The following is a 22,354-nucleotide window of genomic DNA, read 5'->3' as shown; positions in this document are numbered from 1 at the left end:
CTTGTAGGCTTGCTCATGACTCATCTAACCTATGTGAACCTAGAGCTCTGATACTAAACTATCACGACCCAAACCCCATATTAGGTCACGATGGCACCCATCAATATGGTTAAGCAAGCCAACGGTGAATCACCTTTTTAATTATCCAATTTAGCCCTTAAACTTAGAATATTTCATTAATTAAATAGGAACTAAACATGAAACTCGTGTAAACATATGCACCGCTTTACCAAAAATATGGGTAAAAATAGTACATAAAGTAATATGACAGTAACAACAAGTACAACTATGAAAGTCCACTAGAAGCCCCCCAAACCCGGTGTCACAATTGAATAAGCAATCTAAGGAATATACAAAACTACTATAGCTACTGTCTGAGATAAATTAAAATAAAGTAGAGGGAGACTCGGGGTGATGCAGATCGAAGCAAGGCAAACAACTCACCACTAAGTCTCCGTGAAAATGACGCATCCGTGTGACTACTAGAAGTACATGTCTCAGTACATGCACAATCAGTGCAGAAGTGTAGCATGAGTACGTAAATCAACACGTACCAGTAAATATCTAGTCTAACCTCGAAGAAGTAGTGATGCATGGTCGAATTGACACTTACTAGTGGTCAAATAATAAAATTCGTAAAGTGTACGTGTATGAAGTATAACAAATAGCAGCGAAACAGATAAACTTTAATAGTAAATTTCCAAACATGGGTCAATATGAGATCACTAAAATGTCATAATAGGCCTCGAAGGAACGAACTCAACTGATATTAGTACCAAATCAAATCTCAAGTATATGCACGAGTATGTTGAGGTGAACGATCCGATCCCATAAGAATATTACTACCATATTGCTGAGGCGAACGACTCGATCTCATAAGAGTAATTTACAACACTATCGAGACGAATGACCACATCCCATAAGAGTAATTTATAACACTACCAAGACAAATTACAATACTGCCGAGGTGAATGACACAATTCCATTAGAATAAAGAAACCACCTCACTCGCGAAAGTACATACGAGTCGAGAAGATACAGATCTATTGTTCATCAAATATTCCACAATTTTCTAAAGTAAGAGTCTCGGTCCGTATTTTATTCTGGCCTCAATCTTAGTCATAAATGAAGGAAAAATCAATATACAATGTGAAATACAATGGAATATTTAAGGCATGATGTGAATCTAAGTCTACTCGGACATAACATGAATATAGCTACGCACAAACTCTCATCACCTCGTGCGTACGTAGCTCCCACAACAAGTACCACACAACAATTAATAAACCTAAGGGGATAATTCTCTCTTATAAGATTAGGCAAGAGACTTACCTCACTTCCAAGTTCATTATTCGGCTCTTAACCTTGCTAGAGATCCCCAAACGACGTTGAGCAATCCGTAACTGGTCAAAAGCCGTATAAACTAAATCAATATATGCTCAAAAGTTCATAATTTAACTATTAAACTAATTTCTCAACCATATTAAAAAATTCCATAAAAGTCATCATCGGGCCCACGCGCATGGAATCCGAAATATTTTGAATATAAACGTTATCCATGACATTACGAACTCAAATATATAATTTATTCCCTATTTCATAATAAATTTCGTGGTCAAATTTTATTTTTATCAAAGTCTAGATTTCTAATAAAATTCCATAAATTTACACTAATTTCATGTTAAATCTACTCATAATCCATGTATTTAATTCAAAAGCAGGTCAAATTCACTTACCTTGTGTTGCTTGATGAAAATTCCCTCAAAATAGCTCCCCAATTTCGGCCAACCCAATTGGAAATGAGAGAAGATAGAGTTAAGTCCCGTATAAAAATAAAATCTGCCCAGCCTTTCTTCGCGATTATAGAAAAGGCCTTGCGATTGCGAAGGCCAAGCTGGCTCAACCCAGCTCCTACCGTTATGCATTTGCGACCTACGCCTCGCGTTCGCAGTCTCCCAGCCCCTTTCGTGAAGGCCAATAGCCTTCCTGCCCACTCCGTCTTGAACCTACTTCGCGTTCGTGAACTAGCCTATGCATTCACGAAGGAGGAAAAAATCCTTCAGCGCGTTCGCGATGGCCTCCTCGCTTTCGCGAAGTGCAAAGTCCGCACACCGCAATTTCAGCCAAGTTCAATTATGCTCCGGGTGGTCTGAAACACACCCGAGCCACTCGGAATCCCGTTTAAATGCACAAACAAGTCCATAAACATGATTCAGACTTACTCGAAACCTTAGAACATATAAAATAATATCAGAACTACGAATCGTACCTCAAAATCAAATTGATCAACTTTTAAGTTTCAAACTTATTTCAACCAATGCCGAATGTGACGAAATATACTTAGACAATTAGGAATAATGCCAAAGTTTACGCACAATTCATAAATTACAATACGAACCTTTTCCAAGACTCGAAATCCCAAACGGACATCGACAACACCAAAGTTCACTTCTAGTCAAACTTAGGAAATTCTAAAACCTTCAAAATGTCAACTTTCAACCATGAGCACCGAAACGCTCCCGGTCCACTCGAAACTCAATCCGAACATACAACCAAGTCTAAAATAGTCATACGAATGTATTGGAACCTTCAAATCTCGTCCGAGGCTGTTACTCAAAATATTGACTCAAGTCAAATTTGACCACCTTAGGCCACTACTACGGAACTAAGTGTTCCGAATTCAACCTGAACCCTTCGAAAATCAAATCAACTATTCTCACAAGTCATAAAATGATAGAAATACATATGAAAAGTCTTAAATGGGAGAACATGATCTATAAAGCAAAACGACCGATCAGATCGCTGCACTTACAATTTAGCAATTAGCATTTCTATAGTTAATGAGTTATGATATTTTCTCAAGTTTGGCCTACCTTTTGTACGTTTGAAATCCTTGAGGTGCACTTGGTGTTGCTTGAATCCATAAAATATATCGAGTGATTCCTTCACATAGGGTTGTAAGTATTATTGTATTACTTATTATTTCTAAGAAAATCCAGAAACATACTTATTGTCAATTAAGTCAGAATAAACAGAATTATTTCTAACTCTTTTTCTCTCTAAACCCCTTATCTCTACATTTTAAAAATGGGTTTGATAGATGCGTAACCCCTGCGTAAGCTACACACAAAGCTACGTAGGGTGGCCTTACATTTCTCTTCAATTAGCAGCTGCTAGATTTGCCTACGCGTGGTGCATAGACTACGCTATACTACGTTGCGTAGGAGGGATATATTAGAAACAGATGTATATTGCTACAGAAGTAATTGGCTTTAAACGGATTAATCAACCTGAAAAAGTAGAAATTTTTGTCTCAAGTTATGATTAGAAAAAATAAAGGACAGTTAAATACATCTGTAATTCACAGTAATTAAGACAATACCTTTTGATGTGTTGTACTTTGGATCAAAAGTATATGAGAACATGAGCAAGTAAGTCATGTTGGCCGATGATATAAACGACGACTCGCATGGATAATCAAGATCTCGAAAATACTCAATCCTGGTTAGCAGAATCCATATAATAGTTTTAAGTCTTAGGTGAAATGCATACAATAAAAACATTAATTCTCATCAAAATTTTATGTCAATTACCGACATAGCAGTAATGTTGTTGTACCAATTGAAATACCTTCATCAGAAGCTACATATTCCTTTATAGCTGAGACAAAGTTCTTTGTTTCATGCTTAAAGTAACTTTTCTTACCTGTAGAAATAAATGAATATTGCAGACTATTAGATGAAATAATAGGTAGAACATTTGGTATTCTTAGTAAAATAAAACAATGTGAAACATCAGCAGACTTTACTTACAATATGTTGCCTTTATTGCTCCAGTTGAATCCACCCCCAACCACTCATACAAAGTTGCATAAAGGATGGCAACACCCATTAAATCCATTCCAACGACTATCAATGCTGAAAATCTACCAACACGAGCAACTATCTACCTTCAAAAGATCTCAAGTCAATTTATACAACAAAGGACCTTAGTGTCGCTCATGTTGAAATTATTTTGAGAAGTGAACAAAAGAGCATGCAAAGCCTCTCGAATATACCCAGTGTTATCAAAGGTGAAAAACGCAAAAAAAACTTTAAGGTCTGTTGGGGCTTTATGCACAAAGCGCAAAAAAAGTGTGAACTTTAATAAAGAAAGGCGCTAATGGAGAAAAACGATAAATATGTATGTGTAGTCCAAGACTAATATTTATAAGCATGAATACCAAATATACGAACAAAGAAAATGAAGAAAATTTACGATAAAGTAAAATATCAATTGTTTAGTATCATCTCTTCAAGATTACACTCATTGGCAAGGAAAAATATGCCTTAGAGCCTTGATGACAACACTGAAGTGCCCACAAAGCGAGGAAAAATGTTTAACATGTTTTGAGTCTCGTTTCAGGGCTTAAGCGCGCCTTTAATAACACTGAACATACCGCCTTGCTACACCTGAGTCGAACATTAGCATGTATTGACATCCATATACCAATGTTCCCAACAACACCAGAACATTGAGCACTGAAAAGAAAAGTAGAGACAGTAATATAAGGTCTAATGTCTGTATTTTTGTTTGTTGCAGGAAAATCAAGAAGAAGAAAAAATTCTTAGGTTTGTTCATACTACATCTAATACAAGGGAATTATGGTATTCTTAAGAAATCAAGCAATCAACAAAGATATGCTCAAGAGTAGAGTGTATGCAGACTTTACCCCTGTCCCGGGGTAGAGATGTTGTTTCTGAAAGATCCTCGGCTCAAGAAGAAGAATAGAAACAATAGACAATAAACAATAGATCAGTGACAACAACAGAAACCAAAAAAATAAAATAATATCGGTATCGTAAGAAACAAAAAATAAATGTAAAAGCAATAACAATAACCAGTACTAATGCCATAGGAAAAAGTGTGGCAACTACCCAACTGTGATATTCCTCTGCCTATTTTTCCCTTTATGTAAGTTCCCTGGCTAAACTGTTCATTCATTATTAACAAAAAGAAGATATTTGCACCTAGTACTTATACCAATTTTAATAAGTAGTAATATAAATTTAAGTGTCCCAAATTAAGCTGAGAACCATGGTGAGAAAGAAGGGGGAAAAGACCATGCGCAACAGCACATTTTGCACCCCAATGATAAGCAGTCCTCTTCCCAGTAGATTTTACATCCCTTTATTATATTTATACCATAACTATTTCTTTTTGTTTATAACAGATGCATGAGTTTGGTCCATGCTCAGCTGATTACATAGACAATTACCTAAAACTATCGAAGTACAAAAGGCGCTTAATGTCAGAGATATACCCCATTCCTGGGAAAGAGAACATGTATTAAATAATATAACCTACAAAAAAGAACACAGTGAAATAATTAAAAACTCACCCAAATACTTTTATATTAAAAAATAAGCTTTACTTACGCCGATTCTTTTCTGTCATCCTCGATAAATACACTTTCTCAAATTCTAGAATTTTTTAATCCACTAAAATTAATTAAAGTATAAAAATAAAAAGCTTATTGCATCATCGTCATATTTTCAAAATTATTCAAAGCTTCAAAGTACTGCATTTATCATTACAACTAAATACTATTGTACTTAGCTTAAGCTTTTGGCTTAGCAAAATCAATGTGATTCATCAGTGACATACATCATGTAGTTATGCTTTTTCATGCAATTATAGAGATACAGAGACAAATTTGCCAAGCAAAAAAAATAACTTACAACGTTTGCTTTGATCTTTGTCCTCTTTCAGAGTTTTTATAGCCATGAGAAATTCCTTTTCTTTTTCACTTTGATAGCTCAATTTATTGCTTATTTCCAATTTTAGGTTCATGCTAGTGCTCCTGTTGGTAAGACCCAATATTCTTATTAATGTTTGCATCAACTGTTGCGTCTCACACAACGTATATCACTCAATGACACACAAAGTGCTGATCTTCACACTTCATCTCGGACAAAAAAAGCCAAAGTCGCAGCTCAATATCACATAGTACAATTTTTGCACCACTTGGTTCCCTTCGCAGCACATTGACACAAAAAATTGAGCTTCACATTGGAGTTTATAATTTTTTGTGAGCTTTATCCACATACAAAATTATTGACTCGATTTATCGGCTACATACGAAAATGCACAAAACCCCAAAATTGCTACTAATAATAACAGAAGTGTGTGATGGTATGATTGTCATACTTGGATACTCTTCTTCATCTATCTTTATCTTCTATATTAATTTGCGGTTGCCCTATTATGTGTAAAATTTGTGAGCGCGTATATTGATCTAAGCCTAATAATTTCTTTCTTAAATTGAAGATGTTAGATTTAGATAGTCACATCAAAGTATGATGTCAATACTTGAAAGTAAATCAATATCTCCTAGAAACATATCTTGTATGACATTGCAACCTCGATTTCTAGTGAGAGTATTGCACTAATTAATTGCCAGTAATCTTAATATTGTAGTTTAATTTTAACTGACAAATAAATGAGAATTTCAAATACTTACCTTCCAATATTGGAGTTTCATTCATATCCGGTAGAGAATTATATATTTGCATATCTACAAAGTAATAAGATTATTATTACTAATTGGAAAAAGCCTATTAAAGTAATGGTTTACTAAGTTATGGTATACTTTGGACGAAAAATTAATATGATGAACAAACTGTTAATACCTTCTTCAGTTGAAGCGTCACTTAAAATCAGGTAATATATTGCCATTGTGCATACTTATGATGAGATTGTATAATGTTTATAAGTAATACAAATAGAAGAAAATAAGTGAAGAAAAGTATATATGATAAAAATTTTAAATAAAGAACAAAACAGAAGTAATAACTTTGCAATTCAGGAATTGTGTTTAAATCAGGGAGAAGATGATGTATTCTCATGTCTACACAATGAGTTGCATATGCATCATTAGTTGTATAAATATTAATCAACTAAACCAAAAATGATAATAAGAATAAATTATAGTAAAGTAAGTTGTAACGACAAAATTGTAAATATATGAAATCGATGATATTTTGACTAACCATTTAGACAAATGAGGAACTCTTTCTTCACTTTCAACAAAACAATTTCGGTTTTGGAGGGTTCAACTTTATCTGTAAAATAAATTTGTATGTTAGTTTAAGTCAGCTTTTCGAAGTAAAATACATATAAAAAAATTACTTTGCATAATCTATTGACTAATTCTATTACGGATCATATTTGTCACAAAAAAACTAAAAATAGTAGAGTGTTTTTCATGTTTTTTTTTCTATATTGAGCAAGAGAAAAATGCAGGCAATAATGTATTTAAAAGTCTCTCCACTCCAGCATTTCCCATTGAAAGTACGGAGTGAATAAGAAAAGCAAATAATTTGACCAATAAAATAAAATTAAGCAGAAATAGAAATAGCAACAATGACACAGAAACAAAAACAAATGTTTTTTTATCTTTGAAATAAAAACTAATACATTCATCTTTCAATGATAGTATTCAAAATTTTATCAACTAAAAAGAGTAAACTTAAAAAAAGTGTAGAGTTCAAATTTCTTGTAACATATAATATGATAAAGTGTTCAGGAGTATATAAAATTATTTTTTATACATCAAATATGTTGCTCTTCTGCTATTCAATATGTCATATTCAGTGAATCAGAGAACCAATATATTATAAGAATAATAAAGAGCATGCTTCTCATTATTTGCCGCGAGCAATTTCCTTTATTACTTTAAACTTTTAAGCAAAATGTCTGAATTCTTAATTACTTATAAGATTCCAGAAGCATATTAGTATAATTAAGCAAAGATTTCGATGAGTAAGACTTCCTCAAAGATTACCAATGCTTGCTAGCACATGTAGCACGCGAGACCAAGGGAATTCATAATTTCGCCTTTAAGTTCAAGAAAATAATCAATTATATCTTCTTCCCCCATTTATATACAAAGAAGATCAAAGATTTAGTCTAATGGCCTTATAGTTATATGCTTGCAAACAAAAAATACATAAAAATTATTTTAAGATAGAGTAATGATAATCAAAGAACAAACCTTTGGCAACTGAAGTTTTTTTGTGCCGTTTCTAATTATATATGTTGTATCTGCTTGGTGTGGAAAGGGGGTTCTTTGATTCTCTATGGAGAAGAATCCGTGAAAGTGGATTACTATGCCTTTTTAAAAGAAATTGGAAGTAAGATGAAACGGTTTCATGATTTTGACAGATAAAGTGGGAGTTCAAAAAAAGATCGACTTTTGTTGAGAAGAAAAAACGATTTTTGACTAAGCAGTTTGAGTTTGCGCTGTCAGACCATCGTGGGTCTGAAGCACGAAAACGGTAGATGTTGATATTTATTAGGTCAAAGACGCATAGGGAGTTATATTATGTGTTGGTTTCAGAATAGTATTTTGTTTTTTTGAAATTCAAATTAAAGAAAAAAACTAATTTTACCTAATTTAACTAATATTCTCCTAAAATTTTCACATGGCATTTTCTTAACGCGACACTTGGAAAATTCTCACGGCTGACTTATTTCCTTTTAATAATAGATAAATATAATCAATTGGCATCCTTCATATTATTTGTCCTGATACTCGAATTAATATAATTAGCACATACCAATCTTCTTAATGATCTTAAAACACTTTGAACTTTTTCCGGGATGTTACATGAATATCATGCACGATATATTAAAAACTAATTTCTATAGCAAATAAAAGTTTTCATTGTTTTAAATTACCAATTCATAACACATATTTGTCGGTACTTGTACATTATATATAGTCAATAATAGTAATAATAGTATTACAATTCTTGCCTTAATACTTTTGTCCAATTAAAAGAAAAATTCCTACTATTTACTTGTGTAAAAATACAAGACAAGAAATATTCTTCAATAGTTTGGGCATGCTAATCACATGCTGGCTATCCTAATTGTGTGTACGTAGAACGTTGATTATTATTTTTGGTTGTAGAACACATCCGTTTAGGTTTGGATGAAATTATCTACACGTTAATTATTTTTCTTTTTTACACACGAATGAAGAAGCTAGCAATGTTAACTGTTTCAAATAACCAAAAGGCTACCAAAAAATATTACCATGGCTATCTTTTCATTTTCCCAACAAAATAAAAATGTATAAGACATGAATGTCATGTGTAACACATTAGCAAAAGGCAACAACTCATCACAATATTAAAAAATGATAAAATGTTTTAATCGTACCACCAACCAATAACCATACTTATATAGTACAATGATTAGATGATGAGACCACTTATATGATTACTATTATTCTATGCACTATATTATTCAAAATTTGTGATATTATTTGTTTTTTTTTTGTGGTCATGTGTTGTCCCACACAACGTAGCCGTTATGCTAAACTAGAGAACGAACGTGAGTCCCATGCAAAACTTAGGGAGATCAGTTCGTTCATGTTGAAATAGGGGAAAGAAAATACCCATTTATTTTCTCTCTCTCATTCTTTTTGCCATTTGAGGGAAGTTGGAGATCTGTGAGAATTCTCCCGATCTCCCTCTTTCCTCTGGCAATCAATTCCCTTCTCTTAAATGTCATACATATTATAATAATTTCTTCTCTTTTACCACACCCAGTTCTTTAATCTCTCATTTTTACCAATCTTGAATTGGCCCAAGGTTCTTTGATTGGAATTGGAATCGGAATCAAGATCAGGAAAACCCATATCGTGTTTTCTTTTATTTTGGAGAAAAAAGGGAGATTTTTTTGTGGGAATTTGTTGAAAAATTGGAAAAAATGGGTATTTCTCATAGAATAATGCCAGCCTGTGATCAACTTTGTGTGTGTTGTCCGGCAATGCGGACAAGGTCCCGCCAACCTGTTAAGCGTTATAAGAAGTTGATCTCTGATAGCTTTCCTCGATCTCCGGTTAGTCTTGTTCAATTTTTCATTTTTCCTTTTTTGATTGAATTGAATTTGTTTGTCTCCAATTATTTTAATTTGTTTATCTTGAAATGAGTGTTAAAGTTTGAGAGATTTTCTTTACCTGAATTGGTAGTGGCCCCACAGAGCCGAGGGTGTATGGCTTACGCGCTAGCCTCTCCAGACCCTAGTTGTTGTTGTTGGTAGTGGCCCCGCAGAAATATCATTCATGCTACATCCTAAAAATGTTCCCAGCTTTATGTTTCTTTATATTAAGAAATTTGATATTCAGAAGCCTTTTAATTGTACAAATCACAATCTATTAGCCAAATCAGCTACTGTCTCTATGTCTATGAGTATCAGTAATATAGAAATCGGCCAGAACCCTGCTGCAGGTGTAGGATTCTTCCTGAAAGAAAAGACTCTTCTTTTTCTTCTCCTTTAGCGTTAACACCTTTTCATCAAAGATTTTTGCAGCATGAGCATTTCTTAAATGTTGTTGCTGCTCGCTAATCTAGCCGCTTCTTTGCTAACGTAAACAGTTCATTGATTTTGTACCTCTGAACCTTGGAGCTCCTACCTGATTCTGATGGCAACATTAAATTTTATTTCCTTGGGTCCAAAAGTTGTTCCACCTGTCAAAGTTCCTAGGTTCTAGCATTTTGTACTTTTATAAGCTGCCTCCATGGCTAGCTAATAATGTTCGTGCTTTTTAATTATACACAATTTGCTCTCTTATATATTCATCCAAAGTGTGGTGCCTATTACTTGGTAAAATATGTGAAAGGTCATTACTTGCCCAAATGAGCTTTGAACAATAACACCGCCTAACAGTTGTAGTTCTGGCTTAGTTGGAATTTAATTTAAGCTGGTGTGGATAACAAAACTTGGCCCCAGTTCGACTGGAGAGATGAAGAAACTTTAGCACAAATAGGTATATGTTGTTCATTTTAGAGTATGAATCTCTTAGGATTTTATTCCATCAATGGTAGCAGTGAGATGTACTTTTGAAATTTAAATTTGAGTTTCTTGAATGATTTGAGGTAGGATATAACCTCCTTAGCATTTACTATGCTTCCTTTACTCACTTGCCGCATTATAAGCTTGATCTGTTATTGGTTTGAAAGGACTAAGTTTTTTCAAGCACTAAGTTTCTTTTATTTTTGACAGGATGGAGAGCCTAATGATCGCATGATCAACAAATTGTGTGAATATGCTTCGAAAAATCCACTTCGGATACCGAAGGTTGAGTTACTGAGATATTGAACAAGCTTGATAAGATGGACTTATTCTGCTTCTGAGTTCTACTTTCTGATTTTTATAAAAAAAAATATTCGTTTATTGTTCCTTTTTCACCTTAAAATCATATAGATGGTATGCTTACAACCTTGTCATATTTGGATTCTCAAAGATTGTTAAGGTTTTTGATAAACAGCTATGCGCTAAGATTATATATTTACATTATTTAAAGCTTGAAGAGCTGATTAACTTTAATCTTTGGACAGATAACAAGTGTTCTTGAGCAAAGGTGCTACCGGGAATTAAGAAACGAGAATATTGGGTCTGTAAAGGTAGTCATGTGTATCTACCGGAAGTTGCTTACATCCTGTAAGCAACAAATGTAAGTCTCTTGCTCTTATTACATTGATAGGGGAAGGTTTCTGATCAAGAAAAGGATAAAGTCGTGAATATGTACTAATCTTTGTTAGAAGAACATTATCAAATGGAAACTTCTGCATTTTACTGAGGGAAAGTGAGGAAAAAGAGGCTTAAAATGAAAATTTGAATGTATTCCTCATCTGCTACTGTGGTGGAGATCATTGCTTTCTTGCTAAACAATGGTGTTTGCTGATTTTCTTGTCGTTTTTTGTACAACGAGTCCTGAACTATTAGATACGCACTGCAGGCCACTATTTGCTGGGAGCTTTCTCAGTATAATACACATTTTGCTGGATCAGACGAGGCACGATGAAATGCGCATAGTTGGATGCCAAGCTCTTTTTGACTTCATAATTAACCAGGTCGATGGATCCTTCTTTTGGCTTTACCCTATAGTAGTGATAGTTATCTTGAAGATAAAGATCTGCAAGTTTTCCTTAACAGTTAAAGCTGATATTCTAATTTGACTGTGCATTGTGCAGAGGGACTCTACATATATGTTTAACTTTGAAGGCCTGATTCCTAAAATCTGTCTTCTTGCTCAAGAGATGGGTGAGGATGAAAGAGTGCTTAAATTGCGCTGCGCTGGTCTTCAAGCCCTGTCTGCTATGGTAAACTGCCAAATAAATTTCCTGTTATTTCCTTATGCTCTTTCTGAGGTATGAACTTTGTTTGATTAAAACCACGTTTGTGGAGATACACTCATGAACACTGAGGTTTCTTAGGAAAGAATGTGCTAGGACATTGACATAGATCTTTGACGACTTTAGATTTGTCAACATTCCGCATTTGTTGTATATTTGTGCCCCATAAACTAGGAAATGAAGTTTACAAGAAGTGTCCTATTGAAGCACAACTTCATCATTTGCTACTGCTTCCTCTGTTGATTATATATACTGCTTTGATAAAGTAAGTTGCTTATGAGTTCTTTCATGGTGAGTTTCACTTTAATGCGTGGGCTATCTGATTGGTGATGTGGTTTCTCAAAGTAAATAAATCCTTAATTTGGAAGCTATGTTGCTCGGACTCTCGAAAATTATTGCCGGGTGCGTGTTGGATCCTCCAAAGGTAGTGCATTTTTGGAGGATCTGACATGGGTGCGACATCATTTTGGAGAGTCCGCGCAATGTGATTTCGAAGTATATAAGATTGATGTAGATAATAATGGGGTTGATCCCCCACATGAACGGTGGATTTCTGAAAATTTTAAGTTCCCTAGTTCAAATCTAAGTTAGAAAGTGACTTTTGAATTTGAAACTAATTTGTAACTAAGCTTTAAAATTTATTATACTTAAAGTAAACTTTACTGGTGTGTTTGGTATAATGGAAAATATTCTTCTGGATAAGTCATTTCTGGTGTTTGCTAAGAAAATGTAGGAAGGATTATTTGGCGTGTAAGGATAGTGCATTTGCCATGAACATGTTGGAAAGACCATTTGGCATGTGGGGTGAAGCATTTGTCTTTTCAGTCTAAATGTATTGGACATTTTGCTATCAATCACTGTGGGCCAGATGGATAGAATCTAAGAATATGTTATGCTGGCAGTGGTGTTTTGTATTTGGCTAGAATATGATGGAAGGACTTTTAATATCAATACAAATCATAGAATTCCTGTGAAAAGAGCTGATTATATCATGTAAGGCCATTGCTTTTAATATCACCTTGTCTTGACTGATCCATGTTCAGATAGCAATTGTTGCTTCCCATCTTCAGCTTCTTTGCTTTGTAGGACTCTTTCCCTTTGCTATTCTGTCCAAACCTTCTATTCTTATTAACAAAAGGTCCTGTTACTGATTCTCAAAGTTGGAAAGAAGCAACAATAACATGCAGCTTCTGCTTGGTCCTTATGAGGATTCAGATATTATATAATTTTGATGTTTGTCTTTTCCATTTACTTTGTCAGTTTCTTTATCTGTTTCTCTGGATTCTTTAGGTAAAGTCTGATTTCATTTGTAATGGACAGTCTGAGCAATTCTGTTTCTTTCTTCAACTTTTCATGTACAGATATGGTTTATGGGTGAGTTTTGTCACATGCCAGCGGAATTCGATAGTGTAAGTTATTGCAGACATTTCTATGCTTCTCTGGTTAATCGGTTGTTGATATAATTGGTATAGTATTTCCATTTTGCGAGGTCTTCTTATACCCAATATTAGAACTATTGTGTTGTTTAGGACAAATCTCTTATCTTTCACAAAGATTTTCTACTGCACCTAGTTCAAAATACCATCTTACATGTCTAGGATTATTCTTTTAAATTGGATCACATTTGTATTCGGTCGTTGAAAAGCTTTATATATTTTTACATCACAAAATTTTGATTTAGCCAATACTATGTGTGAAGAAAGAGAGAAGAATATTCTGAGAGTGGATTGTTTGATCTCTCTCAAGTTAGTGCGGATTACATGGTGCTTACAAGAAATTACAGCTCTATTATCAGCCCTATAATCTTGCTAAATTATATAACTATAGGATAAGGGATCCTTTTTATGTTTACAAATTCTTAATGATCTTCTTCAAGTTGGAGTGTCCATATTGTGCTCCTAACTCGTAGCAAATGTAAAATTGATCCTAAAGTTCCAAATGATTTTATAAGAATATCTGCTAAGTGCCCCATTTGAATTGACGAAGTGATAAGTGGTATTTTGTTAGATAAAGTGACAGTCTATTTCAATGTAGCTTGGTTTTCTATTGAACAAGATACCTATTATAGGTGTCAAAAATAATATGCATATTACATTGTCTAATGCAGGACATGAACACTTGTTTAAATTCTAACATTCTAGTACGGACACTTGGATTTTCTTAGGGAAGTATTGGGAAGTTCTGTCAGGTGATAGAGAGTATTTTGGTTTTAATTTCATTTATCTTACCAGGTGGCGGCTGCAGTTTTAGAAAATTGTGAAGGCCCTAAGGAGAAGCTGGATCCTAATGATGATAATCAAGATAAGCAGAATCATGGAGTCCAACTGGCTTCTTCTGGGGAACACCAGATGTCGTCATCCCCCGATGAACTGAGAAGGGCTACTTCTTGGAGGAATATAGTAACAGACAGAGGCCTTAGTGTAACTGGGTATTTCCTCTTTCCATAGTCTTTATGTATGTTAATTATTTTTACCTTTGTAGATCGTCTCACCTCCAATTACAATTCTTTTGTGAACAGGGAAGATTCGAGAAACCCCAAGTTTTGGTCAAAGGTGTGCTTACATAACATGGCAAAGTTAGCTAAGGAGGCAACAACTGTACGACGTGTTCTGGAGTCCCTGTTCCGTTATTTTGATAATGCTGATCTTTGGTCTCGTGAACATGGAGTTGCCCTCGTTGTCTTGCTTGACATGCAATCTATTATGGAAAATTCAGGTGTTTGATCTTTCTTTAACCTCAGTGATTACCCTTTTTTCTTTTAATTCTTGGGGGGTTAAGCAGCATATATGTCACCTTAACGCCTTGGACTCACTCCATTCCTTTCCTTAAAATGCAGGGCAGAACACACACTTCTTGCTGTCTACTTTGATCAAGCACCTTGATCACAAGAATGTCCTTAAAAATCCAAATATGCAGATAGAAATTGTTGAAGTTGCCAGCTCCCTTTCTAAGGCAACAAAGGCTCAGCCATCTCTTACGATAGTTGGTGCGTTTAGTGATATGATGAGACACCTCCGCAAGAGCATACTCTGTTCTGTTGATGACTCGGAACTTGGGGAAGAAGTAATTCAATGGAACAGAAAGTTTTACACAGCAGTTGATGAATGCCTTGTACAGATGTCCCAGAAGGTGAAGTTCATGCTTTTATCCTCTAAAGTCTTAAATTTATGTAATTTCACTTCTCAAGGTCACCAAAATCATGCACTATGCCCTATTTACTTTTGTTCTAAATGAGGTTGTCAGTTTTGAGGATTTTGTTTAGTGACATTCTCAGAAGCATCGTCCTAGATCAGACAACATCGCCTGACAAGAAGGGAGATGAACATTTTAATATAGTGCCTAATTTTACATGAGTGTAGACAATGTAAACTCTGATCCCTTTGAAAAACAGGTAGGAGATGCTGGTCCTATTCTTGATGTGATGGCAGTGATGCTGGAAACAATTTCAAATGTAACAGTTATGGTGAGAAATACGATGGCTGCTGTTTATCGAACTGCTCAGATAATTGCATCCTTACCAAATCTTTCATATAAAAACAAGGCAAGGAGGACTCTATTCTTGGCATCTTTATTTTCTCTTAGTGATGCTCTCGACTGACTGATTGTCAACTTTCTTGTTGTCATTTTTTACTTTTACCTTTCAGGCTTTCCCTGAGGCATTATTCCATCAAATTCTTTTAGCTATGGTCTCCCCAGACCATGAAACAAGACTTGTGGCACATCGTGTCTTTTCTGTTGTACTTGTCCCATCTTCAGTTTGCCCCCGTCCAACCTCTGTCCATCCACGGTCAACAAAGGCTTCTGGTATTCAGAGGACCCTATCTAGAACCGTTTCAGTGTTTTCTTCTTCAGCTGCGCTTTTTGATAAATTAAAAAAAGAACAATCTCCCTCTCATGACAATGTTGCTGGAAAGGAAAAAACATTCAATGCTAAATCAATGGTGAAAAACCAATCAATGCTGAAAAGATTAACATCAAGCTATAGTCGAGCTTATACTGTGAAAAGAAATTCGTTACCTGGAACTGACGAAGGAAAAGAGATTGGTAACACAGAAGAGGAGCAGGTATGCATTTCAATGCAAACAGTTTTTACCTATGGTTGGAGAAACTAATGCCCACAAGATTATGCTTTCTTGATTGCCCCTTACCACAGTTCACTTCATTTCAGGATGGAATTTTTCTCAAGCTGAAAATTCGACAGATCAGCCTCTTGCTGTCTTCACTGTGGGTGCAGGCAATCTCTCCTGCAAATACTCCAGAGAATTATGAAGCAATTGCTCATACTTACAGCTTGGTGGTGTTATTTTCACAAACAAAGGTGGTGATGCTTTTCTTGGTAGTAGATATTAATCTGCATCACTGATATATTTTCCAATATTTTCCAATATCCATCTTAATCTTTATCTTTATCTTTATCTTTGCTCTTTTGTTTTTCTTTAAATCTAGTAGAACTTGAGCGTGAGGTGGTTATGTATCTATAAACTTTGTATTCCTGATATGCAAGTTCTTTCAACCACTTATGCTAAATTCTTGAGAGATATTTTTCAGTAATGTCATCCTGAATTATCAAAGAAATACTCTAGGTACTATTGACTTTTCCTGCCGGTGTCAACTCTAGATAGTCAACTTTTTAGAAGTAAGAAGTTAGTCACACATTATGTAGTGGCAAATCCTAACATCTATTACAGATATAGAGGGCCTGTATTTTAAGGTAGGAATGTGATGGAAAGTTTTATGCTAATCCATTTTTTTCTTTTTTTATTTGGTTGGGTGTGGGGGTTTTGGGGGGGGGGGAGTGTGGAATTGAGGATGTCGTGCCTTAAAGCCTCTATTTTCTGCAGAATAAATGAATTTCAAACCCTTGAGGGCAATGTTTGAAGCCCTGTTTTGCTTCGGATGTGTTCCCATCATGCAGAGCCAAAGTTTCGTACCTTTGAGGATAGGTTTCTTTTTTGTGATATAATGTTGTTATATGATGTTTGTTTGATGAGGCAAATCACAAAATTTTGACTGGTAACTTTGATGGAACCAGTGCAAGAATAGATTTCTAGAAAATAAACACAAATTCGAGGATTACAAAATCGAAAACAGTGTAATATTAAAAAAATTGAGGTTGACAAATATAACCTTTAATTGTCTTTCTTCTTCCAAAGGATGGACAACTTAACATGAATGTGGTTGTGGAATTTTCATAAGCAGCTGAACCCAGGCCTCAAATGTTCTGACTGAAATAAATCCATTAGAAGATTTTTCACTACCCTGGAACCTTCTTTTACTATAATCTAATTAGTGCACATTCAAGGTGGTAGGACCCGGCAGTATAAAAGATTTCGGGAAGTATTATTTAAGAGTTTCTGTTATTGGATTCTGCTCTATAATGAATTGAAATCTACTCTAGAATGGAAAACTAAGTGTCTCTTCCTTTTTCCTAAATTGCTAGACATCTCTCTTGTTATCAATCAATCTCATCTTCTTAAGTTTAACTTTTCTCTAGATGCTGACTTTGCAATTGCATCAGAAAGACAAACTTCATATTTGCGTATTAACATTTCTAATAAGTTGACTAGGCTGTTGTTGATAACTTGCTTGTATCTCGTTTTCCAGAAATCCAGCCATGAGGCTCTTATTCGAAGTTTCCAGCTAGCATTTTCTTTGAGGAACATTTCTATAGGAGGGAAAGGTATAACACAGTGGTTTGAATCTGAATTTGACAAGTTCTTTATATTCATTTATCCTTATAAAAGAGCATGTTATCTAGATGTTTTATAAATGCCTGCATATGATCTGATATACTTCTAATCTATGCTGTATTGACGAAACCATGATATGTTATTCCTTAGTAGCACCTGCACTTCCTCTTGTCATCTTTATTGTGTTTGCAGGATCTCTACCACCGTCACGTCGCAGGTCACTCTTTATGTTGGCGACATCCATGATTATTTTCCTATCTAAAGCATACAACTTTATCCCTGTTGTTGCTTGTGCTAAAGCTGCATTGACAGATAAAACAGTAAGGACAAGCATCAGTCATGTTTTGTTCAATGAACTCATTTTGCAAATATTTTACACAATACTTTCTCTGCAAAGTTGTCTAGTCTAATTCGACGTTCAATGCCTTCAACAGGTTGATCCTTTCCTTCAGCTGGTAGATGACTGTAAACTGCAAGCTGGAACTGGTAACACAGAGCATGCAGTCAAAGTCTATGGCTCGAAAGAGGATGATGATGATGCCCTGAAATCACTTTCAGCAATACAACTATCTAGTAACCAAACTACAGAATATTTTGCTTCAATAATAGTGGAGAGCTTGAGGAATTCTTATAAAGTAAACATCATATCTGTTCTCATTGTGATTCAACGATAGCTTATGCAATGGCGTATGCATTTTGACATTTGACCAATGCGCAGAATAAGACTGCTGCTATAAAGGATCAGTTGCTTAAAGATTTCCTTCCTGATGATGTTTGTCCTTTGGGAGCTCAGCTAGTCTCAGAAACATCAGGACAGATCTACCAATTCGGTTCAGAAGATGATAAAAGTCTGGACGAGGTAGTTGGAGCCACTGCTTCTAAGTCTTTATTTTTTTTCTCCAATAGTCACCATTATCTTATATCCTTGTTTTCTACTAGCAGGTTGGGGACCCGACGCTGCCCATCTTAGAGGACGGCGTACCAACTGAGAATAAGAATATAACTAACTCACACCTTTCTCTGCAAATTCCAGACCTCTTAACTGTCACTCAGTTCCTCGATTCGGTAAGTTTCTGCTTGCATTCCTTCCGTTAGTGTCATGTACACAGTAGCCAGGGAATTGCGTAAGGAAGAGTTTGGCTGTCATAATTCTTGCTAGGAACTTCTGAAAGATCTCCTGACAGTTCTTTTGTAGACTCTCCTTTTTTTCTTTTTACTCATTCTCAAGAAGGTGGTGCAGGGGAAGTGAAGGATCGCTGAAATAAGCTACGAAGCCACTAAAAGAGAGTTTTTTTTTTTTTTCTGGGTCAGTTTCTGTGGAAGAAAAAAAGGCCTGAAACTTTAGGCTTCAAGACCTCTTGAATGAGGAATATTATTCGTTGGGTTGGAGGGGTGAAAGACAAGGTATGTGTAGAATCTGAACATTCAACCTAAAACCTTAGGGCAATGGGTGGAATGAACAATATATTATAAACCCCTATGGAAATCTCTACACAGTCAATGAGGGACAGGTGTATTCTCTAACACTCTAATACCATGTTAAGAAAATGAACTTTGGGTCTAACTCAACATTTTTTGTTGATGAAGTAATAAGATTTCAATAATGAAGGGCATAAATGCCCATATACAAGAAGTATACAAAAAAAGTAGAGAGGCCTCACAAAAAACTGGGTCTACTCAACCTTAAAAGCTAGTTTCTGCAGTGAAATTTATAAAATATGATAGAAGCAAATTAATGTAATCGATCCTTCTTGGAGGTGAACAGGTGGTAAGAGAGAAATAGGCATAACATGTGGAGAGATTATTGCATGTTTGATCTGAACTTAAGGTAAAACTGAAAGAGTGTTGATATTTACTGAATCAAATGATGAGGTCTTCTAAAGAAGAAATTGGGAAATTTTGAGTTTTGATACGGAAGGGATACAGGAAATACAGGATTTCATTGCTTTCGTCCAATGCCAAACCATCTGGTGGACTGGTGATATTAATAGAATGGAAAATGGGCAGCTGGTAATGGAAAAGGTTTTTTGCCATTTCTTTCCCACATATAATTTTGAATTACATTAATGGTTTCAAGTGAAGGCGACCGGAATAATAATCATTTCATAGGGGTTTTTGGGTGCCCCTATAAATAATTGAGGGGTTTCATCTGAAATAGGGGTGGTTGCTCAGCAGAGGTTTGTGGGAAAAGCCCTTTGGCTATGGTTGTTATTTATTTTTCGATTGGGTATATGGTTGTAATGCTGACCACTGCGATAATATCATGTATGGCAAGTCTCTTTCCCTAGACATAGTTAACTTTTCTAAATCATTTACCTAAAAACTTATGCAGGTTTCAGATACAACACTGCAAGTAGGAAGACTCTCTGTCTCAACTTCTGATATGACATACAAGGACATGGCAGGCCATTGTGAGGCCCTTCAAGCAGGGAAGCAGGAAAAGATGTCACATTTAATGATTGCCCAAGCGTCTCGAGAAAATCCTTTTGACTTTTATGGACAGGACTATATCCAGGCAAATATAAAGCCACCTTACAACTGCGTTGATACAAAATCTACTCCAGTAAGTATAAAAGAAATGCGTTCATCTTATAGTTTTGGCATTTTCAGTTTTGAGCATCATTTTCATAGCATGAGACTTGCAAGAGATGTAGTTTTAAACCCTGCATATTATGGAGAGTGTTGCTAGCATACTACTTTGCTATTACAGGGAGGGAGTAGCGTTTACCCATTTTTCCTTTCAATAAGATTCCATTTTGCACCATTATAAAAAGGAACCTTTGGGTGGTAGGCTTCAAAGTGGCATTTTAGAGGGCTACAAAGAAGCAACTTCACATGCAGCAGTAACAACTAAGAAGCAGCTTCACATGCTGTAATAACATTATATTGAAGTGGTGGAATCATGATACCATAGATGTTATTTTAAAGGGAAAAAGGAAAAAGAAGAGAAGCTCACCATTAAGTATGGTCCCCGGTTTGCTTCCGTAAATTGCAATCTAAAGACAATGGAAGCTCAAACTACTCCCCTCCCCCAACACAATCAAGTGCATTTACATACCATGCACAATTGAGCTAGAAGGAAACTTAGGATAATCACATCAAAATTAAGGTGGCATCGATACTTTTTAGAAAGCAGAGTGTTTTGTCCTATCACAACCATGTAGCATGCTAGAGATACACCATCTTATATTAGATAATCATTAGTGCTGCCTAATTTCATTGGAAGATAATTTAAAAGAGCCTTGAAAATGCTGGTGGCGAACAGGGGTATATGTGAAACGGGTGTCCAATTTCTCTGGCGCCGGTCAATGTGATTCGTTACAAATATGATCTCAATGTTTTCCTTGTAAGTGTGCACTACAGTATTCAGACTGGAGATCACATTTCTTGTCTTGTAGCTTCTCTACAAGCATGCATGAAATAGTGGCTTTACGTGCTACAAATATATTTATGTGTATGCTTTAATTTCTATCCTATAGTTTCAACTCTGAAACTCATGTATATTGCAGGTTGAACATACACATGTCAAACATGGCTCTGACTCCAATTTGTCAAATCCCTTTATCAATGTCACTCCAACGCCATGTGCAACTGAATCCAAGCGCCATCCCAACTTCTTTGCACTACCTGCCTCAAGTCCATATGACAACTTTTTGAAGGCAGCTGGAAGTTAATGTCATCAGTTCAAGAGTTTGGGAGGTAGCAAAAGCTTGAAGAATCTCACTTTTGTCTAAATTTTGCATCACTCTACTGCTAATATAGTTTTATGATTGCAAACAATTTTGGGGTCTGCTCATTGGAGCATATTCTGATTTATTTCTTCTTGTATCGTTCTTCCTATCCATTTGATCCAAGGAAAGTTACTAAGATTCATGGAAATGAGGGAATTTTGTATAGAATATTTTCAAAAGAACGTAAGATTGTATAAATATAGGGCGACGAAACTTCTATATGTTGAGCTTAGGTTGGCAAACATCAATTCTATGTTATGTATATATGGTCTTTATAACTACAATTCATCAATGAAGGCATTATTTTCTTTCCTGTTTTACTTCTTTCTTCTTTCTGTACTTCAGTTTTATAGCAAAATTTGCAGAATGATTAGTCTGGTTTCATGAGATTCTCACTTTTTCTTCCACCTTTTCTCGAGGGTGGACATAGGACATGGTGAACTTGTGATCTTTCTTCTCTTTTATGCCTATGTATGTATATATTGTATCCATATACACGTATGAACACACGTGGATACATACATATATGAAAAACACGAAGCTCAAAGTTACATATTGACAAACCCATATAACGATGTAATGTTAATGAACTTTTATAGCCTTTAGGAATTAAATTCTTCCATCAACATTAATGTTCAAAAACCTAAAAGCGTTTTATAACAAATATGATTACTAGGATGGTCCGGTGCACAAAATATTTTGCGTTTACATAGGGTTTAACGGGGAAGGGCCGCATCTCAAAAGA

The 22,354-nt window shown here is 35.2% G+C and overlaps 1 protein-coding gene across 2 annotated transcripts; it reads left to right on the top strand.

Moving 5' to 3' along the window:
- Positions 1-9,448: 9,448 nt before the first annotated feature.
- Positions 9,449-21,929, top strand: LOC104237393 (protein SEMI-ROLLED LEAF 2-like). 2 transcript variants are annotated; one of them, XM_009791538.2, is made up of 19 exons: positions 9,449-9,891; positions 11,056-11,130; positions 11,391-11,506; positions 11,792-11,906; positions 12,027-12,155; positions 13,550-13,597; positions 14,420-14,616; positions 14,707-14,903; positions 15,025-15,317; positions 15,580-15,729; positions 15,833-16,252; positions 16,357-16,506; positions 17,793-17,868; positions 18,071-18,198; positions 18,313-18,513; positions 18,597-18,737; positions 18,821-18,943; positions 20,211-20,441; positions 21,388-21,929. In XM_009791538.2, exons 1-19 carry the CDS (start codon positions 9,760-9,762, stop codon positions 21,550-21,552), a joined length of 3,087 nt encoding a protein of 1,028 aa, XP_009789840.1. In that variant the 5' UTR covers positions 9,449-9,759; the 3' UTR covers positions 21,553-21,929. The 2 variants fall into 2 exon arrangements, with proteins under 2 accessions (XP_009789840.1, XP_009789839.1); XM_009791537.2 differs by having other exon boundaries at positions 18,818-18,943.
- The last annotated feature ends 425 nt before the right edge of the window (positions 21,930-22,354 follow it).

Source organism: Nicotiana sylvestris, chromosome 9 (genome assembly GCF_000393655.2).
Source record: "Nicotiana sylvestris chromosome 9, ASM39365v2, whole genome shotgun sequence".
Taxonomy (NCBI): Eukaryota; Viridiplantae; Streptophyta; class Magnoliopsida; order Solanales; family Solanaceae; genus Nicotiana; species Nicotiana sylvestris.
This window is presented reverse-complemented; position numbering and strand designations above follow the sequence as displayed.